This window comes from Crocuta crocuta, unplaced genomic scaffold (genome assembly GCF_008692635.1).
Source record: "Crocuta crocuta isolate KB4526 unplaced genomic scaffold, BGI_CrCroc_1.0 scaffold216, whole genome shotgun sequence".
Lineage (NCBI taxonomy): Eukaryota > Metazoa > Chordata > Mammalia > Carnivora > Hyaenidae > Crocuta > Crocuta crocuta.
The window spans coordinates 4,982,588-5,004,196 of record NW_027531504.1 but is presented as its reverse complement, the minus strand read 5'-3'; the positions used below and the strand labels follow the sequence as shown (position 1 = coordinate 5,004,196).

Below are 21,609 nucleotides of genomic sequence, written 5' to 3'. Positions count from 1 at the left end.
AAAGTGACAAGCTTTAGTGTTAAAAATGTGTTTTCATGAATGTCCGCTTTTCAATGTATTTCTACCCTTGTCTAGTGAGAGATACACAGAGCAAGTGACACCACTCCTGGTATATGCACAGCGCCAGCTTCTTCTAAGAATATCTAAGTTCAATGGCCCAGATATTACCCAACAACCTTGTGCAAGATATGAAGCTGAATATGAAGAGAAGGTGAATTTGGCTCTGTTATTCATGCCTTGTGACTTCTAATGAGTGTACATATTAAATATGAAAATTTAGGGATCAAATAAATATTATTTTCACTGAGGCATTTATCATTCATAGCAACAAATATTATCGAAAGTCTGCTATGTGTCAGTATTTTCCAGGTACAGGGTAAACAAAAACTAAGTCCTTGTCCATAGGAAACTTATGTTCAGGTCAGAGCTGAGGTGTTTGTTAGGTACAGTGAGGACATTGTCTAGAGCCACAGTACTTTTAGAGGCCCACTAAATGTTTTAATTTTTTTAAAATATGAAGACAAAAAGTAACTTTTAGGTTAAAGAAAATGTTTTAATTTTTACTATTAATATACTTGTATTTATGCCAACATCATCATAAAATACAATTTTTGATATTTTTATAGAGGTGTGGTCTCATGCAGGCAAAAGTATCTAAGGCCCATGAAAGTCACGGTGCAGCCTTGAGTTAGGTGGAGAAAAGGGAAGTAAATTCTTTCATTTATTAATGTAATAAACGTGTATCGACTATCTTATACCAGAGCCATTGCATACAGTTTTACAGACTGTGTCCTGCCCAAGGGTCCCTGGAATATGTGAGGGCTGTAGTCTAGTCCCTGCCTCACATACCAGTCTGTGTGCTTGTGGCGTTGCAGTGACACAGTGGGGACTCCGTTTCCTTCTCACAGAGGTTCCTTATGGCCCTTGCATACAGTTGCCCCCTGCATATTCCATGCAGTGAGAATACAGTCTAAGTTCTTGCTTTATGGAGTTTAATTTCAGAGGGGTAGAAGTAGGGCCAGATAATAAACATGTAAACAGATACATTAAAAAGACTTATGGTCATTATGAATTTTCTGAAAAGAATAAAATCAGTCAATGAGATAGGTGGGTGGGTGGTGGAAACTTCAGCAAGGTGATCTGGAAGGCCTCTTCAGGATGGTAACATCTGATGAGAAATAGCCAGTCATACAAAAGAAAGAGACTTGCAGCCCAAGGGAAGAAGGACAAGGGCAAAAGCCCTGAGGTGAGACGAAAAGAAGGACTGGATGACTAGAGTGTAGCAGATGGGGGAGAGGGTAGAAAGAGGGGGGCTTTGCTTCTTCTTCTCCTCCCCAGTGTCTCATACTCTCCACATGCTCTCCCTTGGGGAGCTAATTCAGTCTATGTCTCTAAGTACCATCTTTATGCTAATGTCTCTTGAAATTACAGCTGAGTTTTTCTTCTGAGTTCTGTGTTGACATGTAATTGCCTATATCTGTCAGGGTTCAACCAGAGAAGCAGAACTAGTTAGATCTATTATCTATCTGTCTGTCTATTTTTCTATCTGTCATCTCTCAAGATATATTATAAGGAATTGTTTTATGTGATTGTGGGGGCTGACCAGATAAGTCCAAAATTGTAAGGTGGACAGTCAGGCTCATGAGTGGGAAGGAACCCTACAGGTATAGCCAGAAGCTGTTATCCTTAGGCAGTTAGTGAGGGATGATGCACTGAGGAAAAAGCAGTTGTAGACCTGCATGCTGTTTGGAGTTTGGAGTCTGGAGACCTCCAGCACATCAAGGACTCACCTGCTTAGGTCAGGCCCCACCAAAGATAATTTATTTAGCTTAAAACAAATTTATTAGGGACTTTAATTAGTATGAGCAAAATCCCTTCATAGTGGCAGCTATATTAGTGTCTGAATAGCTAGGACGAAGTGTGTGTATGCTACAAAATGGCTACTTCCCTCCCTTTTGTCCTCGTAGTTCAACTTAACCAATCTGACCCACCAAAAAACCATCGTACTACCTAATCAAAGTCATCTTTTAGAAGTTTATTTTATTTTATTTTTTAAATAATTTTTAAAAATGTTTTATTTATTTTTGAGAGAGGGAGAGAGACAGCGTGAGCAGAGGAGGGTCAGAGAGAGAGGGAGATACAGAATCTGAAACAGGCTTCAGGCTCTGAGCTGGCTGTCAGCACAGAGCCTGACATGGGGCTCAAACCCATGAACCATGAGATCATGACTTGAGCTGAAGTCACCTTAACTGACTGAGCCACCCAGGCGCCCCTAGAAGATTAATAAACTTCTGAAATTTAGTATACCTCAAACAAACCTATTCTCACAAGTGTTCCACACTTCAGTTGATGACAACACTGTCCTCCTTGTTGCTCAGGCAAAACAGCTTAGAGATATCCCAGACTCCTCTCTTGCTCTCATACCTTACTTCAAATTGGTTATCAAATCTTCTACCTTCAAAATGTATTCAGAACCTGACCACTTCTCACTGCCTCTATCACTCTTTCTCTGATAAAGTAGGCAGTGTTATATTTGCTTGGAGTCATGCAATGACTTCCTAATCAGTATTCTTGCTTCCAACTTCCTTGAACCCCTGCTTCTGGCCTGGTCTATTCTCAATACAGCAGTTAGGATGACCTTTTAAACCCCTAAGTCAGATTGTGTTATTCCTCCCCATTACACCCTATAGCAGCTTCCCATCTGATTCAGAGATGAAGTGAACATCCTTATGACAGCCTTAATGTTCTACATATCCCCCCTACCCCCCAGCCCCCGAGATTTCCAGTGGCTCATCTCTTATTACTTCCCTGCAGAATTCAGCTACTCTGTTCTTTGAGACGTTCCTGTCTTGGTATTGCATTTGCTGCTCCCCTGCTTGGAATGTTCCTCCCCCAAATATCCACACTGATTTTTACCCACCTTTCTCTAGTCCTTGCCAAATGTCACTTTCTGTATGAGATAAAGAAATTTATGGGATATTCTGTATGAGATAAATGTATCTGATATAAATTTATATACCTGTTTGCTCTATTTCTGTCTATAGCGTTTATAACGTTTTAATAGACTCTATAATGTACTTCCCTATTTTGCTTATTGTGTTTCTACTTCCTCTAGAATAAGTTCCATAAAATAGGAACTTTGGTTTACTTTGTTCACTATATTATCCTTGAGCTTAGAGAAGTGACTGACACATAACAGATTTTCTGTAAAGATTTATTTAATACAGCTGGGATGGGGGGAAGACCAGGTCTAATAGGGTCTTAATAGGCCACAGGAAGGAATTTGCATTTTATTAGACTGTTTATGTCTCATTGTACACACACTTACAATGGGCAATAAAGGAGCAGCATCTACATTACACTGAGATTCAAGGAGGTCTGTATTTTGAGAAATAGGTTAGTTCGAGGAGCAGGAATGGAGAAACAGAAAGATCAGGTTCTTAGGCGTTTTAAAAGAATTTCTTTTTGTCTAAAGTTTTTCTGACTTCAGATATTTTACAATTTTAGGACTTAAGTATCTGTTAGAAAATAAATTTTTAAAATAGTACAGAGGAAGTTAGTTCCAAAAAACCTCACCAGGGAAGTTGAAATTGAATTAATTATGAGTAGGGTGAAAAAATCAGCCACTGGAAAAACAGCCTATATTTTGGATATGTTTTAACTTGCATAATAGAAGATATATTTAGACTTGTGGATTTATAGAATATCAGAGAGTCATATTCTAATTTCTTTACATAATTTGCCTAAAGCTCTTCCAGCTGTGCTGTACAATAGAAATATAAAATGGTATATAGCAGCTTTTTTTCCTGAAAGTTCTCATGATCAAATGCTACTCCGCTAGTTTTTATTTGTAGCATCCTATTGTACTTATTTTTTCTTGACAACTGAAAAGTAAGATAAACATCTTAAGTAAGCTAAATTTTTAGCTATAGATACCTACATAATAATTGTTTTCCTTTTTAAAGATAACCTGCCGAAATTTCATTGGGAAGCAGCTCAAGATTGATCATCCAACAAGCGAAGAGAAAGATTCAGGAAACTGCACAGATTTCTTTAAAACCCTTATCTATTCAGGTTGGAACCACTTTAGCTTGAAGCTTTTTTTTTTTTACAGCAAGGTTCACTGTTGTGCTCTGCATGTCACATCTTCCATAATTCAAATGTTTGCCAATTCTCTTTCACAAGTTTATTGGACTGAAAATAACCCATTTGATATTTACCATCTTCTGTTGCTATAAATGTCATGTAAGGGGAATTAAAACACATGTTTTGATTAGTTTAATCTGTAAGTTAAAGAAGGGAAAGAAAAGAAGGAGAAAAAATTTATTTAAAAAATAAGCATGGAAAAAAAACTGTTTTGCACGTTTCCCCTGTTTTTATCTCACTTGGGAACTTTTCAAATTGACCTTTTACTATTTTCTTTCACGCTGTGTCTAGACTTCCATAATAACTCCCATAATCAATATAGATAGTTCTGTTGGCTCTATCACAGTTAAGTTGTAGGTCTTCTCACTAGAGCACAGGAGAACATGAGAGGACATCATGGCTCCTTTGCTTTTAGCTGAGAAGCCCACCTGGAATATTTTGACAGTGCACCCTGTAGGAGAGGCAATAGAAAAAGATGAAAATGGAGATAATGCCTTCTCACAATTGCACTTTTCATGTGTCTCTGTTTCTGGTATAGGAAAGGAATGCAAATCTTTCCTTTGACATGTTAGGATTCTTTCATTTATTTATCTATTGATTTTAAAAAAAAATTTTTTTTAATGTTTTATTTATTTCTAGGAGAGAGAGAGAGACAGCGTGAGCAGGGGAGGGTCAGAGAGAGAGGGAGTCACAGACTGAAACAGGCTCCAGGCTCCGAGCTGGCAGTCAGCACAGAGCCCGACGCGGGGCTCGAACCCACAAACCGCGAGATCATGACCTAAGCGAAAGTCGGACGCTTAACCGACTAAGTCACCCAGGCGCCCCTATTTATCTATTGATTTTATGCATGCATGTATGTATGTATATAATCATTCATTCATTTAGTACATCAGTTTAGGTGGCCATTCAGTCATTTAGCAAACATTTACTGAGTGTCTGCTGTGTGTTAAGTGCTGTACTAGGTCCTGAGATTACAAAGAGACTAAAAATTTAGTAAGACTAAAGATTTATTATACTGGAATTTCCAACCCATTGAAAGAGACTGATAAATAAGCCAGAGATTATAGTATTGGGTGATAAGATCTGTCATATTATGACTACCCCTGCTGCTTCCACTGTAAGCAGTAGTAGTTAACAGCATCGCTGTGCACGTAATTTAGTGGAGCTAACGTAAAAAGGAAAAGGCAAAACTGAGGTTAGAAAGGTTGGCAGGAGGGTCTTAGAAGGCAGGATAAAGAGATTTGGATTTATCTGGAAAGCTGAGTGGGGCTAATTAAAAGGATTTAAAGAAGGAAATAAATGATCATATTTGCACTTTTGAAAGAACCTCAGGCAGCAGCATGGGGAATGAATTGAAAGCATGCCGCATGGAAGCAGAGGAGTGGCTACTCCTAACTTGGGTATCAAAGGCATGATGAAGTCTTGGACTTAGGTGACGAGAATAGAGGAGTAGACAGACATTAGAGAAAGGCAGAAGAAGTCTACAGGCCTGTTTCTATACTGGTTAGACATAGGAGGGAGAGGTCGGAGATGCCTTGGTTTCTGGCTTGGGTGGTTAAATAGATGCGATGTCTTCATGCTACAGGAAAAGTGAAGGGAGCAGCAGGTGAGAGAAAGTCACTTTGAAATTACTGAGTTTGAGGTGCCAGGATGATAACTGAGTAGAACTATGTAGTATATGCTTAGATAGACTGGCCGGGCACTCAGCAGATTTATATTTTCATCATCAATGTATTGGTGACAGTTGAAATCAGGGACTTGTATGACGTCACTCAGGGAGAGTTCTGTGGATATAGACCTAAAGATGGCTTCACTTTGGAAGCTGAATCATTCAAAATGGGTTATGCTATACAGTAGTAATAAACAATCCCCAAATCTTATTGCTTTCACGCAAGGGAGAGTCCATTTTATTGCTCATCATAGGTTGATGTAATCTCCATCTTGACACGGACTTCCATGATGGTTTCTGAGGCAGGAAGGATAACACTAATTTACCCTCTAGAGGAGCCATACAGAGAGGATGGGCAGAATGGAAGGAGAAATGGGCCCAAACACAGGAATGTTTATGGGTGGTAAAGGCAGAAGTTGAAGGTATCCTCATTGGGTACTGAAGATTTTATTAATAAAGCAAGGGGTTGAGAGCATAGCCAAGGTTTCTAGGGTAGGAGATTTCAGGAGCAATGTGAAAGAGTGGTCTGGACTCTGAGGGAAATAGTAGGAAGACAGAAGGGCTTCAGAGCAGTGTGGAGAATACAGTTGAGTGAGTCGGTAACCAAGAACTTGAGTTTTACCACTAACGATAAATCAGAGTATCTTCTCATACTCATTGAACAATGGAGTTCTAATCAGGTTGTGATTTGTCCTGGGTATATGTTCTTCTTTGCTTGATCATACCTGTCAAACCTCTGGAGATCCCTCAATTTGGGATCCATAACTCAGAATGTGATTTATATTATCCCTTTCATCCTGAAAAGAATGGGCAACAAATATGAGAAAATGTGTCAAAAATGCTTATTATCAAAAATGATGGCTAGTACCTAAGGGCTAAGAAAAACATGCCTAGCAAACTTCTAGACCTGTGTGGCTAGTAGGTCTTATTGATGATGGATGCAATATGTCAGAAAAGCACTTTGCTTAGTTGTTAAACTTAACATTTGGAAAGGCAAGATGGTGGGTGGTGAAACAGAGAGAGAAAGGAAGGTAAAACCAGACTACCATGATTATTTGGGTTAATTCTCAATGTGGTGGAGGTATAGTCCATTTGAGCAATGACTACAACAGGAATATAATCTAAAAAATATTGTAATGGTAGTAATGATGAATTGGGCCAGGCACTATATTTAACACATTATAACCATTAGCTTTAAAAATCTTTGTAATCTTAAGAGGTAGATATTATTATGCTTACATTACAGATGAGAATGTTAAATGTTACTACTAAGTAGTGGACTATGATTCAAACCTTAGTCAGTCTGATTGCTTAGCCCATATGTGCTCCACTAAACTACCTGGCCTGTTCACCATTTGTCTCCTTTCAGATTAGTCTCTCCTCTAAACTGATAGCACTCAAAAAATTTTTGCTATACATCAGTGGTCATGGGGTGACAGATACTTTATCTTGACCTATTGTGGTAGTATGGTAGTTTTTAGATGATCCTGCATACTAATAATAAGTTTTACACTGGCCCATTATCATTAAAATCTTGGCATCAGATTTATAGCTCTTTGTAAGACTCTAGGACCTTTGTGACTAGGAGCATATTTTGGCCCACATTTTTGGGCTTATTTGGCAAATTTTTAGGATGGTGTTTTTTTTTTTTTTTAGTGTACTGAACTCAGGTCATTTTAACACATGGATATGCATGATGTATCTTATGTATATCCTCATGACATGTTTGCAATGCTTTTTCAAGATCAAGTATACTCTTGATGGTTTCCATACCAGATTTCTGCTTTAGAATATCATAGGTTTTCTTTTGGCATAACAACAGTGGGTGGTAATGCTCAATACATTTAATTCTTCAGAACAGATATTGTAATGCTCCAGTGCCTACAAACATTCGGTGTTCTCATTATTTAACAGCATTCTATTCTCCCTCTAACTATTTAATAATGCATATGTAATTTGGTATAGTCTCTGTAGGATGTGAAGAAGTGAGAAAACCTCACTTTATAGATTATTTTTTGTATGGATGAGTAACTTGCCTGCTTGTTAAGCTTCACAGGGGAGATGACTCTATGAATATGCCTTTTATTGTAGCTGTTTTTGCATTCTGCCTAGGATCTGTTTCTTGAGTTTTGACCTTATTGGTATTTAAGCTATCTCTGATAGGATTCTTCAGTTTTCAGGTATGTTGGAATTTTAACCCTTTGGCAGGTGTGTTTTATTACTGCCTCTGGAGCATTTGGGTTGATAAGATCTTAGGTGTAGAAAACAGCCTGATCTTGTATCACTCCCTGGGATTATTCTTTGGTGGACCCATCTCTCGGGAGTCATTGGTGCTTCTGTTTTGATGAGTACATCAGTACAATAAGAGACACAGCAATTCTTTTTTTTTTTTTCTCCATCCTCTTCCTCTTCCTCTCCTCTTCTTCTTTTTTTCTTTCTCCTTCTTACCCACCCTCCTCCTTCTTCCCTCCTTCTCCTTCTTTTTCTTCTAACCTATTTCAAACTGTTTAGGTTATTAGTGCCTTTGAAATGGGTTCCTGAATTATTCATGCAAGTCTTCAGAGAGGAACTCCCACTTGAGACTGAGAAGTAAGGACAGGCCTCTGAAGCTAATGATGTGTCTTCATTGCTTTCCCTAGTTATCACATGTGGATAGCACAGAAACACCAGCAGCACCCTAGTTAGACTACAAGAGAAAAGGTTTTCTAGGGCTCAAAAAAGGAAAAACAAAACAAACCAAAGTGAAATGTAATTTAGGAAAAAAACCAAGGAGGAATGATTATAAGCAGATATTTGATTAAAAGTGGCAGGATGATTTTATTGAGGCCTCGCATTTTAAAGATTGCAGACATCTTCTGTTCCTCCTGTCCTGATTGCCCCTGGATACCAGCATGCCTTTGTGAATTTTTACTCCATAATGAAAGCTCCATGAGAGCAGGGCATGTATTTGTTTTGTTCATTGTATCTCTTCAGTGACTGGCAGAGTGCCTACTACTGGTAAGTGCTCAATACAGATTTTAAAAATACATGACTAACAGAATGGTCTGTTGAATGCTTACTCCCTGTCAGGCACTGTGCTGGACATTTGACACAGGTTAAAACAGTAATACTCAGAGGTAAATATTATCATCCCGATTTTAACAGAGATTGAAAAGTAAGGCCTAGAGGAAGTAACTGTCTCAAAATCATACATGAGAGCTTACAGCTTCCACCTTTTCCTTTGCTTTCTTAACTTCTTTCCTGGAAAGTTCTTCCCTTTCAGTCTCTAAGGAGAAAAAGATAAAAGCCAAGCTCATGAATTCTTGTAGGAAAAACATAGAATAGGAGTCTTATCATCTTTACGGTGTTGTGTGTAAGAGTGGGAGTCAGAGGAGTTGGGGCATGCTTTGTCTGGATCATACAAGACTGTGCATGAGTAGAGGAGTGGGGAACTGAGGGAACAAAATGGTGGGCACAGGACAAAGTGGACAAGAGGGTGAAATTGGTAGGGTAGAAGAGAGCTCCTGGGGAGTTAAGAAGAGCGTCTGTCACCTAAGTGTTAGATTCTCTTAAATGTGCGGTAGGCAAGAAGAGTGAACTTCTGGGGACAAGTGGATCTCTAAATGTGGCCATGTACCTGGTTTGACCCGAATCTCTAGGATTTCTAGATATTTCCATCTACTTTGTAGTAGATTGAAAGATATCTCTATGGCCATAGAATGTAACTATGCTACTAATTCCTTCAGGACCTCCCTGGGTTCACAAGGATCCCAGGCTTTGACTCTCATTAACTTTTCTTTAGGCTTATTTATGTCCTATTCTCAAAGGTTTCTGTACAAATTAGCAGCCCTCAAATCTGGGTCATTGCCAGTTACCCAGGATTTGCTGCCCCTTGCCAAACTATCTGGAAGAGGCACTGGACTTGAACAGACACTGGACTGGACTTGAGAGACAACAGTGGTTGTCTCTCATCTCTTCTATGGGCTTAAAACAAGTTGATGCCCTCAAGTTTACTTTTCCTCCCTTAGTGTGAGTAATATCTATCCCTACTAATTTTTAAGGTGTTAGGAGAATCAACTGAGATTAAGATCCACATAAGTGATTATTAATCCCAGCCATTTAGCTTCGGAAACTTGTCATTCATGCATTTAACAAATATTTATCAAGCACATATCATATAGTAGGCCCTATTTTAGGTCTGGGTTGATAGCAGTAGACAAAATGGACAAAAATCCCTGAACTCATGGAACTTGCATTCTAGTGTCAGGAGACAATCAATAAACAAACAAAACACATCAGTAGATGATGAATGCGGTGGGGGAAAAAGAAATGGGGAGATTAGGATCACCATTTTAAATAGGGTGATCAAGGAAGGCCTCCTGAGAAATTAACAGTTAAGCAATAACCTTAAGGAGCTGAGGAAGCAAGACATGGGGATATCTGAGGGAAGAATGTTCTAGACCAACATGAACTGCTGGGTGGGGTCTACAGAAAATCCCTTTGGATTGCTTCAATATTTTTCCACTGAGGTGGGAAGCAAGGTCATTGACCTGGAATCAGGTCAGTGGACAGGGGACAAGGGGAGAGGTAATTCCTACCTTTTTTCTTTGCCACAAAGCCAATTAGCCACTCTTTGGTCACTTCTAACATTGGAATGTTCCCTGTGTCCCTCCCTCATTCCCATTGCTACCATCTTAGTTGAATTCAAATCACAATATCTGTGTTGTAGGTTCAGAGTCTCTCAGCTACCAACCTTCATCTTTCTCCTCCTCCTCCTCCTCCTTCTCCTTTTTACAGCACTATAGGTATTTTTATTGAAAAATGTCTGCACTTAGGAAGGACAAGCTGGCATTGAAACAGTGGCAGCAACAGGCTGGGTCTGGGAGGTGATGTTCTACAACCTGCTGGCTTTGGTTTACTAGTAGCAACCACCAGGCAGGCTGCCACCAACCTCTTTCTATTATTGCAGTCTCCTAACTCTTCCTAAAGTACCAATCTCTGTCTGTCCTGCTCAATACCCTTTCTGCACTCCCTATTAGAAAGGATGAAGGCGACTTACTGAGAGAGGGCTTCAGGACTCCAGAAAACCCCTCTTTGTTCAATATGACTGGTCATGTCATCTCACTATGCCCTGACTCACCATCCAGACGCCTGCTTCCATACCTCTCCTTGCACAGACTAGTTCTGTGACCCAGGAGAAGCCACCTGACTTTCTGTGCCTTATTTCCCTCCTCTGTAAAATGAGGATATTATGGTACATACCTTTTAGGGTTGTTTTTAGGATTTGATGAAACTACCAAAGTAAATTATATACGAGAGTTCCTGGTATAGTATAAGTGCTCAATTGACCTCAGCTATTCTTGTTCTAACTACCTCAACCCCTTTGCCTCCTTCTTCCTAATCAAATCTTCGCTCTCCTCTAAGACACAACTGGCGTATCTTCTCTCACAAGAAGTCTTTCTTGCACATCTTTTCCTCTCTATGCTGATCTCTCTTCTCTTTCCCTCGTTTTGGCAGAAATGTTTGGTTTGTTTAAGCAGAAACTCCCTGTAAATATGAGTTTAATACTCCAGGTCCAGAATGCTCCATCTCTTCAGCTAGACTGTGAACTCTCAAGAGCAAAGGTTGTGGCCCTAAGCCTCTTGTGGCCCCGCTCCCTTGCAAGTTGCTGAACTATCAAGTCCTCAGGTTTTATAAGGGCCATTCACCTGTTCAACTTGTTGAAGAAGTAAATTCCTTTGTTATTTTATCGGAAGCTTGTATTCCTTCTTTCTTATATGCTCATTTTACGGTATATGGCCAAAAATCTGCAGCCTGGTTCTTGGCACCATCACTTCTCTGGGGACCTCGTGGCAATTCTCCGCCAACACCTCCTCTTTCTGGCCATCTTTCAGGACCGTTTTTAGTTCCATTCCCTTTTATGGCCTCATCAACCTTCCCTCTGCACCCTCCAATATTAGAAGCCTGTCTTGCCTTCTCTTAAGAGAGCACTTACCCATCCAAGCTTCTTTGTTTCCTCCTTTCGTCTCTTTCCCAAGGCACCTCTGCTTTGAAGAGGCTGCTGAAAAGGAGTAGATTATTTCATCTTTTATGATCAGCAAAAGAAAAAGTAGGAGGCTTCATAAGGAAAATTGGCAAGATCTAAAGTTATTTGCATTTCATAGGAATCAAAAGTTTTCTAAGTTTTTTCTTTTTTTTTTTTTTTAAAGAACTTTCAAATATGCCACAAAAATGTGATCTGAACGTTGAAACACCCGCTGCAGACCTGGGGCTTTGAATTTAGCGGCTTTAGTTTGGGACCAAGACATTCCCTGAATTAGAAAGTCTTTTGCTACTAGTCGGCTTGCTGCGACATTTCATCCCCCCTGGTACTACCTTCTCTTTCTTTCAGAATACAGCCACGCCAAAGAGCTTGTCTGTGTGCCCGTGGACGTGGCAGACTCCTTGCGATGTTTTAGACAGACCTTGGAGAAATCCAAATATGATAACAGATCAATCCGACATAGCAGAAAATTGCTTGCATTATTCCTTGCACAGACACAAGGTAAAATACTTGCTCTGTATCCCTTGCTCTTTATTTATGGGGGAATGCTGGAATGCTAGCTTGTGGCTCTACCAAATTCTGCCATAGACACCTCCTTTCCCCACTTACATACCCACTCCCTGCTGCCCCTCACTTTCTTCCTCTTGTCTCGTGGGTCACATCTTCTCCCTCACACACTTTATTCCTAACCAAAGATTGTCTCACTCATCTGCTTTCATGCTTTCTGGGAAACTAGCATACTCCTTTGAATAGATCCAAGAGGAGTATTAATCAATTTTTTGATTCTGTACATCTATGTTCTTACCCTTCTCCCTGCAAGTATGGTTCTATAGTGTTTAAAATTTTTTTTTTCATAAGTAGATGAATTGATTCATACTGAATTAACTAGAGCCTTTTACCAAAACCCTACTTTACCAGTGTCAAGGAAATAGATGCCTTTCAATATAAGCATCAATAAAATTTCTTATTAATACCATAGATTTTGATCTTAGGGATTTTTTTTTAGCTCAAAACAAGATATTCACTGTCATTTGTTACATCACATTTATTTGTTTCCTGCCTTCTTAACATGTATTGATTTGTGAACCCAATCAAAGCAGGGCTTTTGAGTGATTAACTGGTAATCCCATAGGGGAAGAATGTACTCAAATTTAGGTGGGGAAAAATCTTGACTTATGTATGTTTGGGTTATTAAAAATGTGTTAAAAATCCTAATATATGTTTACAATTCTTGGCTGTCCAAATTTGTTGGAATAATAAAAATAAGCTTCAAGAATAAACTTAAATTGATAAATTTAAAATAATTATATTTTCAAGTTATTAAAAATAGATTTAAATGTATACCTAACATGCTAATATTTATTGAACTGATCTTTCAGAAATTTGACCAATTTTTTTTTTTTACAATCACTGACAAAAGTTTTTCTTATGTATGTATATATGTATGTATGTGTTTTTTGTCGCTGCCCCTGCTGCCCCCCAAAAAGCACTTGCTATAGCACGTGCCCACAGGTTTTGGTTGTACTGTCTACAGACTCATATTAAATTAGCTCTCCATATCATGTTTCCAATTTTTTCAATTATGGCACCTATTAGTAATGGCTAGGTTCATGAATAAAAACAAGCAAATACAATTCCTAAGAGTGGATTAGACCTGTTCACCCTGAACCTCACCTGGTATTAATTCTTAGCAGTTTATCCCCAGTCCTTGGGCTGCAGACTTCAAACTCCACATCAGCTTCTCTTTCTCTGCAGCTTTCAACTACTTCCTCTGGAATAGTTTTCCTTTTTTCCTGTGTGTTCTCTGATCTTATAAAGAGACCGATTCTTTCCCATTTTCCCCCCTTAGGTCAGAACTAACTATGTGTTCCTTCTATCCCAGAGGTCTCTACCCCAGAGGCAAAGTAACATCTTACTGTTGGAAGCTCTCAAAAAAAAGGCAAACCCAAACCATGTAACTTCCACCAATCCCCACGAGAAGCAAAGCATTTTCTCAACATCTCTTTCTGGCACACTGCCCCTCCGTAGTTTTCTTTACAAAATAACATGAGCAAGGAACCCATCCATACATACCTGCACTCCTCAGAAATGATACTAGATACTAAATTTAAGGAGGCAATGTCCCTCAAACTGAAAAGAAGTCTCACGTATATACAAAATTTTTCCTTTTCTTTCCCTGTCCATTTCTTCTACCTTTTCCCTCCTCATCACCTTCCCTCCTTTCTCCTTTTTAAATTTCTTTTTTAAATTTTTTTTCATGAATTTAGGAGATAAAGGAGGAATAAACAGTGCAAAATTTACCACTGGAAAGGTGGAGTTTTGCCTGGGGACAGAAGAGATGCATCTGCCAACACCCCCTGACCTCTCTCAGGAACATTTTAGAGTTTTCAGTTCAGTGGAGAAAAGTAAACTTCCCAATTCGCAACTCGGACTCGTAATTTCCTCTTATTATGAAACTATTGGTAAGATTAATTTGTTGTATCTTCATTTTCAGTGTGATCTCTTGCATTCATGTTGAGATTGCATTTGGGCCTGAAATGCTACCTTTAAAAGTCAGATGAGAGAGGGGCGCCTGGGTGGCTCAGTTGGTGAGGCTTCTGACTTCAGCTTGTGATTTCAAGCCCTGAGATGGGCTCTGTGCTGACAGCTCAGAGCCTGGAGCCTGCTTTGGATTCTCTCTCTGTGTGTGTATCTCTCTCTCTACCCTCCCCTCTTCATGCTCTGTTTCCCTGTCTCTCAAAAGTAAATAAACAGTAACAAAAATTTAAAAATAAGAGAAGTCAGATAAGAGAGCTTGACTATGTTTGAATCTTGTAGACAGTGATAGAGCAGTGTCTTCCAGTCCCTCCCTTCCTCACTTTCCCCACCTGGCTGTCACCATGGTGAGATGCGAGGCCACTCTTCTACTCATCCCCCTTTGACTGAATCTGTGAACTGCTTTTTGGAATGTGACTGCTGTTGTGTTTTGTTGCTCTGCCCTAGTTGATCCCATTTTCTTTGTCTTTCTTCTTGGTTTGGCTTTGCTACAAATTCAGCAGTATGTACTCAATCCATGTCGTAGGCCCAACGTCCCTCTCCCACCTTTTTATAACAGACATTTAGTAATTCCCCCCTTACCCCCTGGAGTGAAATGTATATTTAATATAGTGTTTTTATACATGTTATTTAAAACAATAAATAAACATAAAATAAAGGGTAAACAATATTATTTTCTAATAAAAGTATCCGTTTGTGGCTCTTAAGTGCTCAGCCACTCAAAAGTATAGTGAAGCAATCAGATTCTCATATCCTGTGCTGTTGAATTACCATAAATGTTATAGCTACAAATGCAGACTGATATAGGTTTATTGTATTGATGATGCAAGTACTATCAGCATTGTTAATTTTGGTGACAGTGATTTTCTAAAATGGCAAATAAATGTAGGCACACTATAAAACAAAGCACTATAGTGAGTGGTTGCATTTCTGGAAAATTTAGAGCATTTTGAAATCATACAAAAATGACCTATTTTATGTGTAAAATGAAGTTAGAGGTTAGACTCAGACAATTTATATACAGGCTTCTTGCCTTTTCTTCTTCTAAACATTTATTTATTTTTGAGAGAGAGAGAGAAAGAGAGCCACAGAGCATGAGCAGGGGAGGGGCAGAGAGAGAGGGAGACGCAGAATCTGAAGCAGACTCCAGGCTCTGAGCTGTCAGCACAGAGCCTGATTCAGGCCTTGAACTCACAAACCATGAGATCATGACTTGAGCTGAAGTTGGACACTTAACTGACTGAACCACCCAGACACCCCCTCACCTTTTTCTTAATTGTGGGGGAAAGTTCTGTGCATTACAGGCAGTCCAGCGTCTCTGTTCTTCACCTACAAAATGCCATGAGATGTCCATGAGATGTGTGACAACTAATAAAACCTTCCTCAGATTTCTAAAACACCCCGTAGGAGACAGTACTGCCCTCGTTAACAACCACTGCCATGTTGGTTGGGTTTTGTTTTGCTTTGTTTTTGCTAGACATCTCTGAATTTTATCAGAGATGTATGCATTTATCACAACCCTCTCCCTCTACCAAATTCAGATGCTACTAAAGATGTGCTTTTTTTCTGCACTTGGGTAAAGGGAAAATCTGATGTGCTGTGATCTTGTCACATCCCTGCTTAAAAACAAACCCTTCGAGGCTTCCCATCTGCTATAGAATAACATCCACATTTTTCCACCACGCCTCCATATAATCCTACTACTATCTCCTTCTTCACACTCCCAAGAAAACCAGAGTCCAGCCACCCACATCATTTCCATATACACCCCACCCTTTCTCCTTTGCATGCCTCTCCTGAATTTCTCTTTTCCACCACTTTCACCTGCCTGACTCTTGTTCCACTTTCTCCATGTTTCCTTTCTCTTAGATCCAATCTCTCATTCCAACATGTAAATAGGATATCATTTGCTCTCTTTCTGCAAATGGATCATGAGATATGTGAAGGCAGTATTAGCTTGCAGTTCACTTATCTCCAGTTAAGGAATGATGCAGTTTAAAATATTCTTGAGACTGTAAGGAAGATATTTCCTAGGAACTGACCTTTGTTCTTTTACTTGATTAAAAATACAGATGTTCTCCAAGCCTCTAATCAAAGAAGTCTAAAGGTTCAGGCATTGCATGAACTGGGAAGCCTTCTCATCTTTGCCAAAAAGAAAAGGTAGATTTTTGGGGAGTCAGTAGAACAAGGGAAAATTTTGTTTGGTTGGTTGTTTGAAAACATTTATAATTATTGTGAAAAAATCCTGTATTTCATGAATTTTAGTTTTTCGACTATATCCCATTGCTACATTTTATTCTTCAAATGCTACCTGAGAGAAAAAGTTACAAGTGTAAATGGTATAGATTCATTCTCTAACATTTTAATTAAAATGCTTCTTCAGTGCATTTGCTTTCTCTTTTGGAAGATAGATTTAATGACATAGATCTCAGAAAGCATATTGCTTGATGCTCTGTTTCTCTTTTAGGACTGCTTTTAAATGTTGGTGCCAAGCTCTTGATGATATATTCAGAAAACAAGATGTGCTGCATACATGGAAAGAGTTTGGTACCTCACTCACCAATGCTACCAACAGTCATTTACCTCCAGGTTCCAAAGATTACAGTGAGGAATTTCTGTCAAATGTTGGCATTTGGGGATGTTTGCAAGGAGCGGTCATATCAGCAAAGATAGCTCAGTGAGTGTGACAATAGACCAAGCTTCCTTTTGTGGGATGCCCATCTGTCCATGTAGAGCTCCATGCCTCAGACACATGGGACTAGTGGAGAGCTATGTCCATACCATGCAAAGTTATACACTTTACTTATTTGTGATATGTATTATCTATGGACAGCTCTTCTTCCTATAACCCCCACTCGCCATGTGGGCATCACATGGACACAAATCTTTGCTTGTTCACCCATGTATCCTGAGTGTCTAGCATGGAGTTGACATTTAATAACTATTTGTGGAGTGAACGATTGAGCGAGTGAACAGTTGGTATGGGATCAAAACTAACAGTGTGGAGGCAGGCTGACTTGGGCCTAATTCAAGAGCCCCCGCCTAACTCTGGCACCCTTGGCTTGCTCCTCATTCTCTCTGAGCCTCAGTGTTCTCATCTGTAAACTGGTGGCAAGAATTACGTGACATACCGTATTAGTTCGCTAGGGTTGCCATAACAAAGAACCAGTTTGTGGGCAATTCATTGTCTCATAGTTTTGGAGGCTTGAATTCTTAGGTCAGGATGTTGGCAGAGTTGGCTTCTTCCCAGGGCTCTCTCCCTGCTTGTAGCTGGTGGTCTTCTCACAGTGTCCTTACATTGCCCTCCTCTATGCATGTCTGTATCCTAATCTTCTCTTCTTACAAGGATGTCAGTCATGCTGGATTAGGGCCCACCCCAATGACCTCATCATAACCTCATTACCTCTTTATTTTAATTTTATTTTTTTATAGTTTATTTGTTTTTGAGACAGAGAGAGACAGAACATGAGTGGAGGAGGGGCAGAGAGAGAGGGGGACACAGAATCTGAAACAGGGTCCAAGCTCTGAGCTGTCCCCACAGAGTCTGATACGGCACTCGAACCCATGAGCCATGAGATCATGACCTGAGCCAAAGTCGGATGCTTAACTGACTGAGCCACCCAGGACTCCCCCCCACCCCCCAATTACCTCTTTAAAGGCCCTATCTTCAAGGACAGTCACATTCTGAGGTTATTGGGGGTTAGGACTCCAACATATGAATTTGGAAACGGGGCACATAATTTAGTTCATAACACATACTATATAAGTTTCCTAATTCTGTAACAAATTATCACAAAACTAGTGGCTTAAAACAACACAGATTTGTTTTCTCACAGTTATGTGGGTTTGAGTCTTTTTTTTTAAATTTTTTAAATTTTTTANGCAGGGCTCGAACCCACGAACCGTGAGATCATGACCTAAGCGAAAGTCAGACGCTTAACCGACTAAGCCACCCAGGCATCCCCGGGGGTTAGAAGTCTTAAAATCAGTATATTGGTAGGGCTATGCTGTTCTCTGAAGGCTCTGGAGAAGAATCTGGTTCCTAATTTTTTCCAGCTTCTGGAAGCCTCCTCCCCCCCCAGCTCACAGCTCCATCTTCTTTCTTCAGGATCAACAGCCTATTATCTTCTTTCTCCCTCCCTCTTTCTCTCTGACCTCTGTTTCTGTGTTTGTCTCTCCTTCTGTAACTCTGACTCTCCTGCCTTTCTCTCATAAGGACCATTGAGATTACACTGAGCCCAACCTTAGTTTTAATCACCTCTGCAGTCTTTTTTTATTTAGGGCCAATATAAGGTCAATTTTATTAGTTTCTTTTAATTTAAATTTGAATTAGCTAATAGTGTAATATTGGTTTCAGAAGTAGAATTCAGTGATTCATCACTTACGTATAACACTCAGTGCTCATCAAAATGCCCTTTTTAATATCCATCACCCATCTAGCCCATCTCCCACCCACCTCCCTCCAGAAACCCTCAGTTTGTTCTTTATCATTAAGAGTCTCTTGTGGTTTCTTTCCTTTCTTTCTCTTTCCCCCTTACTTACCATATGTTCATCTGTTTTGTTTCTTAAATTCCATATATGAGTGAAATCACAGGAGATTTGTCATTTTCTGATTGACTTATTTCTGCCATGTAAAGCAACATATTCATATATCTGGGGGATTAGGACATGGATCTCTTTGACAGGGGTGGGGAGTATTATTCAGTCTACCACAGATAACACATAACATATATGAAAGTCATCACAGTGTCTTACACCTACTTAGCACTGACAATATTTTAAATACTTGAGTAATGTGAGAAATTTTAAAAGCATGGAAGGAGTAGAGGTACAGTTTTCTTTCACCTCTGCAGTTACATTTTTTTTAAAAAATGTTTTATTTATTTCTGAGAGAGAGACAGCATGAGAAGGGGAGGGTCAGCGAGAGAGGGAGACAGAATCCGAAACAGGCTCTGAGCTAGCTGTCAGCACAGAGCCTGACGTGGGGCCTGAACCCACAAACTGNCGGTGGGGGAAAACATGCATGGTACTCAGACTTACAGAGAAAATTTAAAAAGTTCTATATATAGAAAAAAATCCAGAAGGAAATTAGCCAAAATGTTACCAATAATCATGTTTAGGTGTTAGGATTATTGGCGATATTTCATTTATATATATATATATATATATTTTTTTTTTTTCTGTATTCTACACCTTAGATGAGAGTGTAGCACTCTTAGAATCAAAAAGACTATTTTAATTTTGGAAAATCTGTGACTATTAGAGATGTATTTAGATAAAACTATTATTTGAAAATTGTCCTATGAATCCATTTCTTTTTTTATACTTATTTAGGTTTATTAAGATCTCAGAGGTTGACGAGAGAACCAACTGTTGCATTTTGTCTGCATTACTCTTTCAGGTAACACTTTATGTATAGCTTTCTGTGGTAATGACTATTCAGTCAGGAAAAAAAAATGCAGTGGTTTATCATATTCATAAAACTCACAGGCAGGAAAATAGTGAGGGACCTTGATGAAATAGCATAAGCCCGTCTTTCCTTCACTGGCTAAACCCCTGTGGCACTTTCACCTTGAATACTCAGCAGGGTCTGTTTCTCCTTTAGACTCCAGAAGAAGTTTTGCAGATAGGGAAACTGAGTTTCTCATCATTAGTAAGACTGTGTTGCTAGTGAGCTGCAAAGCCTGTCTGTTTGACTCCAAATGGTTGCCTTAGGTTACCTCATCTCTAAACTTTTACTTGATTGCATGATGTGAAGTATACCATATAATGAAACCAAGAAATAAGTTGAAGACTACAGAACTATAGTGTTGGCAGCTCTTAGAATTTTGGTTTGACTTCATTGAAGAAGAAAGAAACTTTTATCTGAAATACAAGACATTTTGAGATGCAGGGATGTAGCCAGGGGCCTTTGCAATCTACTAAAGGTTCTGTTTACTTTGAAGGGTGGACACCCTTGTTCTGTGTATCAGAGGAGTCTGATAGCGTATGCAGTCTGGGTAGATGAGATCTCTGAAAAGCCTTCTCTGAATGTGAGGCCAGACTTTTCAGTTTTCTTATGCTCCAAGCACCTCTTACCTACGCTTTACAAGGAGGAAGAGGCAGGTGTGCAAAGAGAACGATAATCTGATACTGACTCCTTATATACTGCTTGTTCTTGAAGAGAATGCTGTTTGTGTTGTAGAAAATAAACAATTGGAAAAATTATATTTTTGCTTACTGTGGACATAGTTTTTCAGTAATACTATACCTATAATGAAAGCGGGTGGCATTTATTTTAAAAACCTGTTATTTTTTTATGATTTTAAAACAGATTTGTAAAAATAAAAACTTAACCAACTGTGTAGTATTTTAGAGTAGGTTCCTGATAAATTTAATGAACAATCTGGTTAAAATTCTTTTCTGATATATACATTAAAATAATTTCATAAAGCATTTGTCATCATTTAATCTTAATTATTTAAGGTAACATGAGAAGCATTCCTAACTGTAAAATTCAATTTTGTGTACCAATCTTCTTTCCCAGCATCAAATACAATGTTGGTCATGGTCATATAAATTACCTAAGACATACTGGTGAAATTAGACAACTCATCTTTCTTTTTCCTTTTTTTTTTCTTTCATAGTTTATTGTCAAGTTGGATTCCATATAACATCCAGTGCTCATCCCAACACGTGCCCCCCTCCATGCCCATCTCTCCCCTTTCCCTCTCCCCCACCTCCAACAGTCCTCAGTTTGTTCTCAGTATTCAAGAGTCTCTCATGGTTTGCCTCCCTCCCTCTTTCCAACTATTTCCCTTTCTCCTCCCCCATGGTCATCCGTTAAGTTTCTCCTAATCCTCCTATAAGTGAAAGCACATGATATCTTTCTTTCTCTGCCTGACTTATTTTCCTCAGCATAACACCCCTCAAGTTCCATCCACTTTGCTACACATGGCCAGATTTCATTCTTTCTCATTGCCGTGTAGTATTCCATCGTACAGATAAACGACCTCTTCTTGATCTATTCGTGTGGAGGTTCCTCAAAAAATTAACAATAGAACTCCCTATGACCCAGCAATAGCACTGCTAGGAATTTACCCAAGGGATACAGGAGTGCTGATGCATAGGAGCACATGCACCCCAATGTTCATAGCAGCACTTTCAACAATAGCCAAGTCATGCAAAGAGCCTAAGTGTCCATCAACAGACAACTCATCTTTTCGCTTAATTCAGTTAGAAGTTCAGAATTACCTCT

General features: G+C 39.2%; 1 protein-coding gene across 1 annotated transcript in view; it reads left to right on the top strand.

Annotated features, from left to right (window-relative positions):
- CFAP54 (cilia and flagella associated protein 54) overlaps positions 1 to 21,609 on the top strand; it is a 267,535-nt gene that overhangs the window by 145,557 nt on the left and 100,369 nt on the right. Inside the window, 7 exon segments of the mRNA XM_077772255.1 lie at positions 76 to 211; positions 3,966 to 4,074; positions 12,186 to 12,338; positions 14,105 to 14,299; positions 16,445 to 16,532; positions 16,840 to 17,049; positions 19,707 to 19,773. Of these exon segments, the coding sequence (XP_077628381.1) occupies positions 76 to 211; positions 3,966 to 4,074; positions 12,186 to 12,338; positions 14,105 to 14,299; positions 16,445 to 16,532; positions 16,840 to 17,049; positions 19,707 to 19,773 (958 nt within the window).